Here is a 16302-nt window from a genome sequence, read left to right as displayed (position 1 = left end):
CAGGCTCCAGGCTCTGAGCTGTCAGCACAGAGCCCAACACAGGGCTCGAACTGACAGACTGCGAGGTCATGACCTGAGCTAAAATCAAGAATCAGAGGCTTAACTGACTGCCTCTGTAAACACGGCATTTCTGAATGATTTCTCTTTAAGCTCTCTGCCTTCTCTGTTTCACTGCTGGAGCCAGATGGAGGAGTTTCTGCCTATGTAGCATGCGTTTCTTACTCCTTTCTTTCTTTCTTTTTTGGAGAGAGTGTGTAAGTGGGGAAGGGCAGAGAGAGAGAGGGAGAGAGAATCCCAACTGAGCCACCCAGGTGCTTCTATCTTATTCTTGTTATAAACATGGGGTTTAGGCTTTTCCACTTTGGGAAGTTTGTCTTGCTCCCTCTTTGTGAGATAAGCAGTTTTCCTTCTCAGCTTGCACTCTTAATCTTCATGATCTCCATGGCTTTTGGGAGTTGGATTTAGCTATATCTTAATTTTACCAGAACAAGAATTTGTGTGTTTTCTTTAAAAATTTTTAAATGTTTATTTATTTTTGAAGGAAAGAGAGACAGTGAGCAGGGGAGAGGCAGATAGAGAGGGAGACTCAGAATCCAAAATGGGTTCCAGGCTCTGAGCTGTCAGCACAGAGCCGGACATGGGGCTCGAACCCACAAACCACGAGATCATGACCTGAGATAAAGTCGGACACTTAACTGACTGAGCCACCCAGGCGCCCCAAGAATTTGTGTTTTATTCTCCTTGTTGTTTGGAGTATTTCTTTTTTTTTAAAAAAAAATTTTTTTTTCAACGTTTATTTATTTTTGGGACAGAGAGAGACAGAGCATGAACGGGGGAGGGGCAGAGAGAGAGGGAGACACAGAATCGGAAACAGGCTCCAGGCTCTGAGCCATCAGCCCAGAGCCTGACGCGGGGCTCGAACTCCCGGACCGCGAGATCGTGACCTGGCTGAAGTCGGACGCTTAACCGACTGCGCCACCCAGGCGCCCCTGTTTGGAGTATTTCTAAGGAGAGAAGAGGGAAAGGGAAATTATGCCACTATTCTCTAAGTAGGAGTCAGTAGTAATAAATCTTTAGTATCATCACAAAATATGTTGCTTTGTTTTCATAAGTTGTATCTAATTATTAGGAGAGCAAAAACCTTTATTGTTTTATAGATTTTTGAAGTACCTTATTGTTTTCCCTAAATTTCATTTTAAAAATACAAAATAATTTCATTTAATTTAGCCTTAAAGGTAAACTATGTGTTCTACCTTTTCAAGTCTTGAAGGAAATGTATTGTTTGATAGTTCATTTTCTCCAGCAATAGTTCTGACAAAAACCAAAAGGAGAATCTATGGTCCACAAAGGGGGATTACTCAGTTTTGTTTTGAGGTAAAGAAATACATTTCAATTCTTACAGTTTTACACTTTGAAAATTATGTATGCTTTTTCAAAATACCCATTTAAGAAAATTTACTGATTTCTTCAGAATTCTGTCACTATCTCTGCCATTCCTTGTCCTGTGTTCTGTTTTCCTATCCTTTTTTTTTCCCTATATCATCTCTCTGCTGGCACTGTTTCAGTGGGTTTGTAATGGAGAAATAGTATGAGAGTTTTCTGTTGTAGAATACTTGAAGATTGTGAAAAGTACGTTTAACTTCTCCTCTTCCTCCCCTTCCCTTCCCTTCCCTTCCCTTCCCTTCCCTTCCCTTCCCTTCCCTTCCCTTCCCTTCCCTTCTCCTTTCCCTTCTCCTCTCCCTTCATTTTTATGATATAAACAACTACCCAAGTATGAAAAAAAAAGACACCGAGCATTGTCAATAATGTCTTTTTTCGTACTTACGTAGTTGTCTGTATCATAAAAATGAACCAGCACAATATAACAAGCATGTATTGGTTATCTATTGCAGTGATAAATTTTCTTAGAACTTAGCAGCCTAAAACTACAAATGTTTATTATCTCTCACAGTTCCTGAGGGGTAGGGATGTGGGAGCAGATTACTTGGGTGGTTCTAGCTCGGGGTCTTTATTCATGTATAAATTGCAGTTAAGCTGTTGGCTGGAGCTGCAGTTACCTCAAGGCTTAACTAAGGCTGGAAAATTTACTTCTAAGCTCAACACACGTAGTTGTTGGCAGGCCTCATCTCTTTGCTGGCTATTTGCCACAGACCTCTATTTTTTGCCACATGGGCCTTTCCGTAGAGTTCCCTGAATTTCCTCATATCATACCAGCTGGCTTCTCTTAGAGCAAGTAATCCAAGAGAGAGAAAGATGGGGAGTGGAAGAGGAGGCCTAACGTGGAAGCTGCAGTCCTTTATAACCTAATCTTGAAGTGACATACTGTCACTTCCACCATATTCTATTAGTTACACAGAACAACACCGGTCAGAGAGGACTACATAAAGGTGTGGCTACCAGGAGACAGGGTTCACCGGTGACTTACCTTGCAGGCGAACTCCAAGGAATAGCAATGATCTATTTCAGAGTGAAGAGGTCATGTAAATCCAGATACAATGTATTTTTTTTTATGAAATTGTGAATAATGTTTATATGCTTATTCTGCCATGTTCCATGGAGAAAGAGGTATTTTGCTATATTTACATTGAATTTAAGAGATGATCTTAGCAAGTTTGTGATTAGTATCATTCTTTGGTTCCCTTTTAATATCATCTGAGGTTTTATTCTAATGTAAGTCCTAAAGAATTCTCCTCAAAAATCTTTGAAAGGAGGTGTCTAGCCAAGTTTACTTATCAAATATTTATTTGAAGGTAAGTTTTCTTTTTCTTTCAGATAGCTTATTCTGTTTAGTAGAGAAGATCCTTCCAGTGTGAAATAATAGAGGAGGAGTAACAACTTACATTTGTACAGTGTGCTGGAGTTGTAAAACGTGCTTTTCCCTCAGTACCTGGGAATGGACAAATTTTGGGGGTTGATACTTACTTAAGAAGAAGAAATCTATAATTTGTTTTCTTTTGGGGACTTCATAAACCTCTTTGAGAATGATGAACACAATGGTCTCTCCAGAGGGATACACTTATGCACACAAAGGTAATTTCACAATTTTGGGGCATCCTCAGAAGGTGCATGGATTTTAGATTGAGAACTCCTTCTTTGAAAGCAGAGGTAGACCTTTGATGGTCTCTGAAAGAAAGGAGTACTTTCTGATTTTCAAAATAGAAAGGGAAGCAATATACTGAACTCTAACTGGAAATGTATATTTCTTTTCATTGTATAAGGCTTTTAATTTACTTATCCTAATGATGGTTTTTCTTTCTGAATTTTGCTTCCTCCGTAGCATCTGGAGCATAAGAACAGTACTTATTTTCTTCTTTTCCAAGAGAACAGAAAGAAATAGTAAGTTTAATTTCTATATTTTTATAAATACATTACAAAAAAACTCTATCTTCTAGTGCATTGGTTTCTAATTGAATGGCAGGTTGTGAAATGTATATTGAAATGACAATGTGGTAAATATTGAAGAGTTGTTTACTATCAAGCATTTTGTATGATCAACGTTGTTCTGTTTTTTTCATTTGTGTTATTTTTGTCTTCATTTAGAATATTTTTTATGCAAATAATTTCTTTCTTTAAATCAAGAGAAATTATTACTTGTTAATTTTTATACAAAACTTTTGTCGCATCATTCTCTTTAAAAATTTTTTTTAATTATTATTATGTTTACGTATTTTGGGAGAGAGAGAGAGACAGAGTGTGAGTGGGGGAGGGACAGAGAGAGAGGGAGACACAGAATCCAAAGCAAGGCTCCAGGCTCTGAGCTGTCAGCACAGAGCCCGACACGGGGCTCCAACCTATGAGTGTGAGATCATGACCAGATTCAAAGTTGGACACTCAACCGACTGAGCCACCCAGGCGCCCCTGCACCATTCTCTTTAACCTCACAGCTCCTAGGCTTTTGTTTTTATGGAAACTGCAAATTATGGTAATATCTCCTTCTGTAATCTGTCTGTGTACAGATTTTAAAGATTTTCCGGTCTTAAAAATATGAGTTATAAACAAAGATAGGCAAATTTTGTTATAAATGAACTTTATATGTGACTTCTTTTTTCTTGTTTTAACTTCTAATTTTGGGAAATTTCATATGCATAATTACCTATACAAAAGTAGGGTGAATAATAAGTTCTCATATACCTGTCACACAACATTAACAATCACCAATTGATGGTCAGTCTTGTGTCATTTTTACCTCCACCCACTTTTCTACCTACTGTATTATTTTGAAGTAGATCCCAGTTATATCTATCTATAATAGGCTTTAAAAATACATTATGTAATATATTATCATTCAGGAACATAATATTATATCTAAAAAATTTTTAATATCATAAAATATTAAATATGTTTTGTTTGACTCAAGATCCAAAGAAGATTCATACAGATATATGGCCCTCCTCACTTATGACTTCTCTTCAGCCCAGTTTAGGTTCTCTGGTCTAGTCTAGTGACCCTTCCTTGCAGATACCCTTGACTCCTTTGTCCCTCTTTCCCATCCTACTTGTCTGGCAAAAACTGCACCTTGTTTAAATACAATAATATGCTTAATCTATGACTGGCAAAAACTTCGATATGCTTAATCTATCCCTGCATCAGAAAAGCTAAACTTATTTAAATATGTATTCAGTACTGCTACACAGTCCTATTTTATAGTTCCCTAGAAAATTCACTTTTTTCTTTTTGAGAGCATTTTTTGAGATTGTATTTCTCTTCAAATCACTAATACCTGCCTCTCTGCAAAAAAACAAAAATCAAATCAAAATAAAGCCAACCAATCAACCAACCAAATAAAAATTCAAAATCTACAAACAAACAAAATCCCACAAAATCCACCTGGCCACTCTCACGTGATAGTCTCACTTTATGGAGAAAATGGATGTAAACAGAGGAGAGCTGCCTCTACTACCAAATGTATCAAGTTGGCTTCATCTGTTTCTCCTTCAGTTATGTTGTCATCCTTCAGTGGTAGTCTGGAAGACTGAGTGTGATCCCATTTATGGTTAAGCCCTCCGTTTATGTTTTGGGTTCTAGATACTCTGGCCATCTCGAGAACTTTGCGCTTGCCGTTATCTCTTCTTGCAGTTATCCTCTTCTGCATTATCTGTTGCTGTTGGACTGTCTCTATTGGTGTATCATCCTGCCTCCATACGGTCAGCTGGAGGGGAAAACCCTATCCTGACCCCATACTCCCTTTAATCTACCATGCATTCCTGTCTCTCCTTCAAAGTCTTAATCATCTGTACCTCCACAATTATCTTGAATCTGACCACTTCTAACCTGCTTTACCACTACTACTGTCCTAATTCAGGTCATTATTATCTCCTACTTGTACCGTTGCAATGGCTTCCTCACTAGTCTCTTTTTGAGGTACAGATCAGTTCTCTTGTCTTAAAATTCTCTGATGGCTGCCAGAGTAAATCTGAATTCTTTACCCCTACTTTCTGGCTTATGCCCCATTTCTCTGACTTCATCTCTCTCCACTCTTTTTTTTTTTTCACTTTTGCTCCAGCCATCTTTTTGTCTTACAGACAAGTTTTAGTTCTCTGAACATCAGTTTCCTAATTTGTAAAATGGAAGCATGTATTAACAACATCATTAACATGAAATATTTGTTTTGGCAAGCTATTGTGAGTATTAAGAGAAACTATATGCCAAAGCATATGAAAATTGCAAAGTGTTATATACATGTGGACTGATGACACTGGTTATTCTTTTCCATTCCTTATTCTTTTTTATTTTTCTTGCCTTTTGAATTATTTTTGTCTGATTTAAGTGGGAACAGCAGATATCCTGCTTTTCCCAGTGGATTTTCAGTGGAAGAGCTTTTAATTTTTACCATTATAGATGATATTTGCTGTGGTTTTAAAAAATATTGATACTTTTTATCATATTAAGGAAATTAAGGTTATGGTGTTGTTTCCAGTGATATTTAGTAATATAGTAGATGCCAGGAGGACAAGAAGAAGTCTAAAACAAATATGTTCTCTGACTTCATGGAACTAACAAACTAGTGAAAAATATAAGAAAACTTATTTTAAAAGAGTGGTTGGAAACTCTTCTCTAAGGAAATTAAATACGTGAATATTTTATCTTACAAATAGGCACACCAGGACATGGTTATTATATAAAGGGGTTGGTTTAAAAATTTATTTCATGGATCCTTTTATTTAAAAAGAGTTATTGTGGGCACCTGGGTGGCTCAGTCAGTTGAGCAGCCAACTTTGGCTCAGGTCATGATCTCACAGTTCGTGAGTTTGAGCCCCACGTTGGGCTCTGTGCTGACAGCTCAGAGCCTGGAGCCTGCTTTGGATTCTGTGTCTCCCTCTCTCTGCCCCTCCCCCACTCATGCTCTGTCTCTGTCTCTCAAAAATAAATAAAGATTAAAAAAATAAATAGAAGGAATTACTGTACATTTGAATAGGTATTACATGTACATTTAAAATAGACTTCATAAAAGATTGTCTTGCAATCCTGCACATATTTTTTTTTAGCATAAAATCACTTATAATATTTATTTTTTTAAGCCTGAAGCTTTGATTGTGTCTTTGCCTTTTACTCTCTTTAGTTTTATTTCTTTTGTTATATACCTAGTATAGAATAAGTGTTGGCAAACCATAGCCTGTGGGTCAAGTCCTGCTTACCACCTGTACAGGTCATGATCTAAGAATGATTTTAGCAGTTTTAAATCATTGAAAAATTCAAAAGAATAATATGTAGTGATATTACATTTATATGAAATCCAAATTTGTTTTTATTAAAGCAAAACGCTGTCCTTTCATTTCCATGTTGTCTGTAGCTGCTTTCATTCAGAGTTAAGTAGTTGTGACAGAGTGTATGTGGTACTCAGTACTTCAGACTGTTACAGGATGTACAACAAATCACACTGACACAGTTATAACTCGACATTTCAAGTGCCATCTCTATTGTGACAGTTTTCTTTTTATTAAATTATCAATGCATACTCATCATATAAAAACAGTAAGAGAAGATTGGACTTTGAATGTTGCATTTTTAGGGCATAGTGGACTGTGGATTATTTTGTTATCAAACTGCAAAGCATTGTGTTTATTACTCAATGACATTATAACTGTGCTAAAAGAATACAAATAGACATTGACATTACCATACTGATTACTCATTATGATATTCCCAATTCAGAGAAAAGCAATGGTCAGAAAAATTGGAACATTTAAAACGGAATATATCATCAGAGCTGAATTTCTTCATAAAAATAAAAAGTGAAAATGAAGCTTCAACCAAATAAGTTTCTGAGTGGCTTATTAGTGAAGCAGAGAAAGCCATTTACCAATGGTGAATTAATGAAATTGTGTTTGATTGCAGCAGCTGAAGAAATGTGTTCAGAGAAAGTATACTTTTTTAATTAGTAAGTAGCCTTTTGACAAGAACAATCGCTTGAAGAATTGAGAATATCGGAAGCAAGATAGTTAATTTAAAAACATGGCAAATGATTTCAAGTGATCTTCCAGTTGGCTCTGATACTGCTCAGTTGTAGTTTATTTGAGGAGTCAGTACTGAGGTTGAAGTAACTGAATTAACTTCTGTGACAAGTCTGTGTGAAACAACTTCAGGACAAAATATTTTTAAAGTTAAAAAACTACCAATTCAGTAGGACCTGAAGTGGAATCTGCCGAGATGTATTATAATATTGGTGGTAAAATATTTCCAAAGACGACATACAGATGACCCGCAGACAAATGAAAAGGTGCTCAACGTCAGGGAAACACAAATCAAAACCACAATGAGATATCATTTCACACCAGTCAGAATGACTAGTATCAAAAGGATAAGAAACAAGCTTTGGCAAGGACGTGGAGAAAAAGGAACCCTTGTGCACTATTGGTGGGAATGAAAATTGGCACAACTACTTAGAGAATAGTATGGAGGTTCTTCACAAAATTAAAAACAGAAATACCGTATGATCTAATAATTTCATTATTATTCTTTCTTTCTTTCTTTCTTTCTTTCTTTCTTTCTTTCCTTTTCTTTTCCTTTCTTCCTTCCTTCCTTCCTTCCTTTCTTTATTTCATTATTATTTATTATTATTTCAATAATTTCATTATTTACCCAGAGAAAATGAAGACCCTAACTTAAAAAAGTATATGTACTCCTATGTTTATCTGTTTATTGCAAGATTATTTACAATAGCTACAGAAGCAACCTAAGTGTTCATCAATAGACAAATGGATAAGGAAAATGTGGTGTGTGTGTGTGTGTGTGTGTGTGTGTCTGTGTGTGTGTGTAGATATACAATGGAATATTACATAGCCATAAAAAGGCCATTTGAGACAACATGGATGGTCTTAGAGGGTATTATGCTAAGTGCTAAGTGAAACAAGTCAGACTGAGAAGGACAAAAAACATGATTCCACTCATAAATGGAATCTAAAAAATATGAATAAACAAAAAGCAGAATCAGACCTATAAATATAGAGAACAAATTGATGGTTGCCAGAGGAGAGGGGGGTGGGGGATTGAGAAAAAATGGGTGAAGAGGGGAGGGAAATATAGGCCTCTAGTTATGGAATGAGTAGGTCATGGTATTAAAAGGCACAGCATACAATCAATGATACTGTAATAGCGATATAATGGGACAGATGATAGCTATACTTGTGGTGAATAGCCTAACATATAAACTTGTCAAATCACTAAGTTGTACACCTGAAACTAGTGTAACATTGTGTGTCAACTGTACTAAAAAATATGTGTGAAGCAGAAAAAAGGGTTATTTGGATTAATTTACAAAACTTGTGGAACTGTAAGGTGTTTAAATTCTATGGTTATTCCTCTTGTTAGGCAATAGCAGATACTTTGCAGAGCATAGTTGAACCTATCATGTGTTATTAAATTAGTAGTGTCAATGGGGAACTTTATTCTCATGAACTTGAATATTGTCAGTTATGTGAACTTTAATCAGAAATAGAAGCTGAATATCTTAACCTGCCCAGCCCCACAGCACTTTGATGGCTCAGCAATGGTAAAGTTTTATGGTAGTATTTTGAGCTTAGGGCCTACACTGAAATATTTCTGCATGAGAAGAACCTTTTTCAACCACTGTGATGGAATGCTGACTAATTTGGAAAATTAGCTTTTGCTGCAGAGTTGATAATGGTTCTTAATGAATTATACCTAAGATTGCAAGACAAAACAGTCCTTATATGCAAAACCTATACTGATGTAAAACAGGTATCATTGTAATGACAAAAAGTAATTAAAAAAAAAAAGGCTATGACAAGTTAAAACAAGAAGCAAGATCTCCATTCCCACAGAAATTTGCAGCAGATATGTTATCTGATCTCGAACTATAGTTCCAGCAGTGTTTTCCATACCCCACTCAAGTAGAAAGGAAATTTCCATATTTCCTTTCCATTTAACTGTGCAGTTGAGGGGCTTCCACTTATCTTCAATTGGAAGTGATTCATTTCCAATGTTATGACAAGGTAAGGTAAATATCAATAGAAGAATTAAAGAATTCTACAAATCCCTTCCAAACAGTGAATATGCTCAATTAAATCATGAGCTTGTGGTTTGATTTCAATATTTAGCAGTACCTATCTGTTCGAAAAAACATTTTGAAAAATCAAGTATGTAAAATTTCATCACAAATCAACTTTAACATATTAACATTTGCAGTCAGTTTTGATAGGGAACACTGACTTCTTTTTTTCTTTTCAATTTTTGTTTAAATTCTAGTTACTGAACACAAGTGCAATATTGGTTTCTGGAATAGAATTCAGTGATTCATTACTCACATACAACACCCAGTGCTCATCACAAGTACCCTCTTTTTTTTTCCCCAATAGAATTTATTGTTGAGTTGGCTAATATACAGTGTATACAGTGTGCTCTTGGTTTTGGGGTTAGATTCCCGTGATTCACCGCTTACATACAACACCCAGTGCTCATCCCAACAAGTGCCCTCCTCAGTGCCCATCACCCATTTTCCCCTCTCCCTTCTCCCCCAGCCCCCATCATCCCTCAGTTTGTTCTCTGTATTTAAGAGTCTCTTATGGTTTGCCTGTTTGTAACTATTTTTTTCCCCCATCCTTTCCCCCATGGTCTTCTGTTAAGTTTCTCAAGATTCACATATGAGTGAAAACATGATATCTGTCTTTCTCTGACTGACTTACTTCACTTAACATAATACCTTCCAGTTCCATCCATGTTGCTGCAAATGGCAGGGTTTCATTCTTTCTCATTGCCAAGTAGTATTCCATTGTACGTATAAATCACGTCTTCTTTATTCATTTATCAGTTGATGGACATTTAGGCTATTTTCATAATTTGGCTATTACAACAAGTGCCCTCATAATACCCATCACCCATCTAGCTCATCCCCCACTCTCCTCTTTCCATCAACCGTCAGTTTGTTCTCTTTGAGTCTCTTATGGTTTGTTTCCCTCTCTACCTTTTCTCCCCCACTCATATGTTCATCTGTTTTGTTTAGGGAACACTAATTTTGAACCTCAATTAAGTGAAATGTTATCTCCCCACCCAAAAGAAAATAATTCAGTTTTTTTCATTGTTAGACCTATGTTACCAAAAAATTAAACTCAATTATTGTATTTGAATTTTATCAATAAGGATTTGTGGATGTTTGTTTTTTCTTATGCCTTAAACGTGCTGACTCAATTTTGCCTTTTGGCCTGTAATGCCTAAAATATTTACTGTCTAGTCCTTTGTAGAAAAGGTTTGCTGACTTCTGGGTTAAGGGATAAATATTTGGCTTGGTCTTAACTAACTGTAGATGACTATTCTCTTTAAAGATGTTAACAGACTTCTTTTTCCCCTTTAGTAATAATAAGTCTGCTAGCATATTAAAAACTAAAATATTTTGGAGAAATTGTAGTAAAATCTTTTTATAAGTTTGTATTTGAATTTTTACATAAATAATATACTTTGATTTGGGTATTCAGATGCTTGCTACCCCAGAACTTCGATGAAGAAATAATAATTTTATTATAAATTTAATTAAAAATCAAGAATATTTATTTAAATTCTATTTGGTAAAATGTTTAAATCTTTTTAAGTTTTGAAAGGTGTTTTATTCTATGTAAAGTTGATTTTTCTCTGATTGTAAATATATAGGCAAAAATATGAAATACGTATGTGTAAAAATTGAGATAATCTTTATCTGTACGCATCAGTGAGAAATCCTAAAATGAGAAAGTATTCTTGTGGTTGCTTAATATATATCATTTGGCGTGCTATTTTAAGATACCTAAGTATCTTAATATCTGACTTAGCTTTGATTTAAATCTTGTTTTCTAGATGAAGCATTGGATGATTTAAAATCCCAGAAGAAAAAAATAGTAAGTTATTTAAAATTAATTTATATAAAACAAATACATTAAGAATTGAATAAGTAATGTTTATCGATTATAAGTAATGACTCTCCAAGTAACAAGTATGCTTTTAGATAGCATTTTAATGCTGAAGCTAAATTATGTATAATTTTACTAGTTAATAATGATTGACAGGAAAAAGTAGTTACATGGACCTTTTTGATTCTGAGAATCTATGTCAGTTGGAAGCTGAAAAGCAAGTAAATGAATCATATTGGAGGCTTAAATGAGGCAGAAGGGTAAAAAGGTAGGTGTCCAGTTTGATTATTAGAGCCAAAAAAGGTCAGTTCTAGGTTTTTTGGACAGTTCTCAGGTATTCTGGCTGAAGAAAGGGGGAAGGAAAGAATTGTTTTTTTCATTTTCTATCAGCAGCTCTGATCACATGGGTATCTCTTGTGGGGCCAGTTAGATGTGTCCTTCAGACATTTGGAAAGGGGGCTAAGCATAAGAGATGAAGGACCCGAGATATTTAGATGTTGATATAGCATAGTCTCTAATAAGTGAATTGAACTTGGTGTTTGACTTGAATTTATATATACTTTTTTGTATAATTATTTTTGAAGTATGAAAATGATAATTGATAGCAATAGCATGTTATGTAGAAACTTATTTAATGAAATTTAATCAAATGCAAATGATCAATGTATTTTAGAGTAACATGTAATAAGTAACAATTATGTATGAAACTAATCAAAATTATGGAGGTTAAGATTAATGTCAAAAATTATTCTGTGAAGGTGCCTGGCTGACTTGGTTGGTACAGCATGTGACTTTTGATTTTGGGGTCATGAGTTCAAACCCCATGTTGGGCTTAGAGCTTACCTAAAAATTTTTTTTTCTGTGAATTGGTAATAAAAGTCTTGAGGGTTTTAAGTACTTGAAAAATAAAGGACCTTTAATTCTGAAAGGATTTCTTGTTTGAGCTGCTTCAGTGTTCTTTGAGTTATTTGTCAACATTGCATTGGCATTTTTAATGGTCCTGAAACATAGAAATATTGCCATTATATCTTATTGTATTTCTTGCGTTTCACGCATTATGGAACAGCCAGAAATTCAAAATGAGGAAATACTGATGTTTCTCAGTAATATACAAGTTGTGATATGATTGATTCGGTTTGCTGATGTGATAAAAAGAAGAGCTGATAGAGTTGACCAGAGCCAAACCCCACTTGTACCAAAATGGAGAAATTCTGATGAAAGTAGAAAGTACAAGGAAGAAGACAAAAGAAAAAAGAAAAAAATAGAAAATTAAAAAAAATTTTTAAGTGATGAAGAGCTGACCCAGTGTCATTGGTATCATATGACCAGAAAGCAGAAACTTGGGGTAATCTTGGAGTAACAGCAGACTTGGAAAACTCTGTGAAAAGGCAAGCCAAGCTATTTGTTTCTTCTTTCATAGCCCTTGAAGGAATCACAACACAAATATACTTTACCTAGGTCTGACAGTTGGGAAATTCAGTTCAGGGTTCAACCTATATATATCTATATATATTTTTTAATGTCTATATGGTTCAAGAGGCGTCAATATTGCAGAATAGTTCAGTATGTCTTGTTTCTTGCAGTATGATTAAAGAAAAATAAGTTGGCTGCTCCAACTCATTAATTAGGGAACACAATTTGTATTGATTTGACTGTTATTTGTTATAATACTGTTGTTACTGGGAACTAGTCCCTGGCCTTTATTACTCAAGCCCTTAACAGAGCTGCTTTGCTTGAGTTGCATTACATTTTGTTTAGAACAATAGGTGTTAAGGGTGAGTTGGTAAGGAGCACAGTGCTTGCTCATGATTGTGCTGGTAATGAGAGGAAAAAGAAGGATACTACTTTTTTTTCAACGTTTATTTATTTTGAGAGACAGATTGAGTGTGCGCAAGCCTGCGCATGCATGCACAGGGAGGGGGCAGAGAGAGAGGGAGAGAGAATCCCAAGCAGGCTCTGCACTATCAGCATGGAGCCTGACATGGGGCTTGATTTCACAAACTGTGAGATCATGACCTAAATCGAAATCGAGAGGATGCTTAACCAACTGGACTACCCAGGCACCCCTGAAGGGATACTACTTTTGAACAAAAGCTAACTGTAATAAAAACTGATCTTCTTCATTGATGTTTAAGTTTAAACTATACATTTATAGCTTTAAAAATACTTTTATTATTGAAATGCCTGTGGAAAAGTAACTTTTATCAGTGTAAAATTATCCAACTCCTGTCTCTCCTCTTTTAATAACAAAATGAATATAAACTGTATTTACTACTTGACATTTTATTAAAGGTGGTTTCCTTAGGGATGCATCTCTTTATTCTGAATAGATTTGTAATATAATTTATAAATTTGTATAAGTGTAATTTGTAACAATGAACATGAACTATCAATTGATTAAAAAGTTAAATTATTTAGGAAAATTAGTATCTTGACAGTTTTAAATCTAAGAATTTAATGTAAGTATTTACTTATTAAAATAAAGCTAGGAATTAATCTTTAATTATCTAAAAAACTCCCAAGTCTAGATACGTACATTTTGCTACTCAAAAAAAATATATATATATAGCTTTAAAATTTATTGTTTAGTAGATAATCCCTCTGCATCCAAGAGCATCCCATCAAAACAGTTCAGAATCAGGATCCATCAAACACAAGTGTTGAAATTTAAGTGGCTTCATGAAAATGGTGTACTTTTTCAAGAACAGTATTTCTATGTGGTAATTCCTTTCTGGAATTCTCAGGAAATTTATGTTTTTCTAAATCCTGAGAAAAATCAGTTGAGAAATTAGGGACATGGGAGGGCGTGTTATAATTCCCCGAATATTAAAACTTAACAATTAACTACAAATGTTACTGGTTCAAAGGAATCCACTAATGCCAGTTGAAAGAAAGAGTAAGAAATGCTGACATGCTGAGCTATAGGTTAATGTGGACATTTCTGGAAACAGGACAGGAGCATGTAGTAGAGAAGTACTATAAGCTAATTAATCAGTCTTGCTTTTGTGGCCATATTATGTTTTATGGGTCCTGTCTCTTGTTAATGTTGAGTTATTCTTGCAAATAGGTAATAATAGGCTTATACACGTAATATATTGTATATATAATCCTGTGAATGACATTCCATGAAATAAATTTTAGAAGCAAGATAAGTCCTTAAATTGGCACGTTTGGCATGTGATTCCGTATAGGGCTGTTGACCTCACTAGAAGTTTCAAATGTTATATTTTTATATTACCAGATAATGTTTGCTGCCATTTTTCAGTGTTTGAATATTCACTATATATTATATAAATTGATCTGTAGATCTTTGTAAATACTAAGAAATGCAGAGAGAAAAGATGTGACTGTTGTTGTGGAATACTCCTATATGAAATCAGAATATGATTTAAAATCTGAACTAGTAAAAACAATATTGATTTCAGCAGAATAACCAAAATCAGGGTAAGCAGACAGTATTTTCTTCATTGTAAAAAGATGAATTTAAACAATGCAACATGTACCCTAGTGCTCTGAATTGAAGGTACTTTGGGGTACACTCTTAATAATTTGACCAAAGTCAATGTAAAATGAAAGGAAATTTGCTGCATCTAGAATATTTTCCATGAAGCAAAGATAAAAAATATTAGATAGAGCTATTGATTTTTTGTGTGTTTTAAAATTTTATTTCATGAATGATATTTATTATTTTATTTTTTCACCTATTTATTTATTTATATGATTTATTGTCAAATTGGTTTCCATACAACACCCAGTGCTCATCCCAACAGGTGCCCTTCTCAATGCCCATCACCTACTTTCCTCTCTCCCCCACCCCCCATCCACCCTCAGTTTGTTCTCAGTATTTCAGAGTTTCTTATGGTTTGCCTCCTTCACTTTCTGTAACTACCCCCCCCCCCCCCCGCCATGGTCTTCTGTTAAGCTTCTCAGGATCCACATATAAGTGAAAACATGGTATCTGTCTTGCTCTGCCTGACTTATTTCACTTAGCGTAATACTCTCCAGTTCCATCCACGTTGCTACAAATGGCCAGATTTCATTCTTTCATGAAGGATATTTTAAAATTCAAGTATTTGTAGGATTACCTTTTAAAATTAAAAATTTTTCTGACATTTGTGGTAATGTTTTCTTTTTAGTGTTGTCTGTGATGAAATGTGTATATCAAGTAGAAGTAATTTTTGCATGTTACTGAAATATATAATAATATCATTGATTCATAATAAATTATTATTTTTTTAAATAAAAGGTCTGAAACCTTTGGTATAATGTATCACAGAAAAGCAATTATATAATTTATTATTACTTAAAATATAAAAAATATTATGAATAATATAGGGTAATTTATATTTTAGGGAATTCTGAGAATCTGATTTTTCATTCTTGCATCTTGGGATTAATATGTTGGGTATTTGAAAACACTGTTTTCAGACCCATTCTGATTAATTGGGATATCACTAAAGATTATGTATTATTGTAATTGAGTACTGTTGTAGACTTTCTCCTACATTATTGTAATTACCTTCAAAAATATTTTTGAGAGAGAGAGCTAGAATGAGAGAATGGGGGAGGGGCAGAGAGAGAGAGAGAGAGAGAGAGAGAGAGAGAGAATCCCAAGCCTAACATAGGGCTTGACTCCATGAACCATGAGATCATGACCTGAGCCAAAACCAAGAGTCAGACGCTTAACTGACTGAGCCACCCAGGTGCCCCTAAAGTGCCTAATAGTAGTATGAAGAAAGTAGTAATGTATCTGCTTTACAAAAAGAGAAACTGAGGTCAGAAGACTTGCTCAAAGTCTTTCTGGGTAATTAAGAATGGATATGTGCTTTAACCCTGATTTTTTTTCGGACTTCAGAGTTTCAAGCTTATGTTTTTTTCACTGATCAGAATGTCTGTGTTTAAAATAAGTTGAATTCACTTAAAATGTTGTATGGATACATGTGTTAATTAAGATATTATGTGAGAG

The 16302-nt window shown here is 34.7% G+C and overlaps 1 protein-coding gene across 4 annotated transcripts in view; it reads left to right on the top strand.

The window, feature by feature from the left end:
* Positions 1 to 16302, top strand: part of LNPK (lunapark, ER junction formation factor) — a 74318-nt gene that overhangs the window by 18622 nt on the left and 39394 nt on the right. For all 4 annotated transcript variants that reach the window (XM_043577106.1, XM_043577108.1, XM_043577105.1 and 1 more), the window contains 2 exons: positions 3278 to 3336; positions 11284 to 11324. In XM_043577106.1, the coding sequence (XP_043433041.1) occupies positions 3278 to 3336; positions 11284 to 11324 (100 nt within the window). The remainder of the gene's footprint in view (positions 1 to 3277; positions 3337 to 11283; positions 11325 to 16302) is intronic.

This window comes from Prionailurus bengalensis, chromosome C1 (genome assembly GCF_016509475.1).
Source record: "Prionailurus bengalensis isolate Pbe53 chromosome C1, Fcat_Pben_1.1_paternal_pri, whole genome shotgun sequence".
NCBI lineage: Eukaryota > Metazoa > Chordata > Mammalia > Carnivora > Felidae > Prionailurus > Prionailurus bengalensis.
The sequence above is the reverse complement of the archived record's forward strand: the minus strand, read 5'-3'. Positions and strand labels throughout refer to the sequence as shown.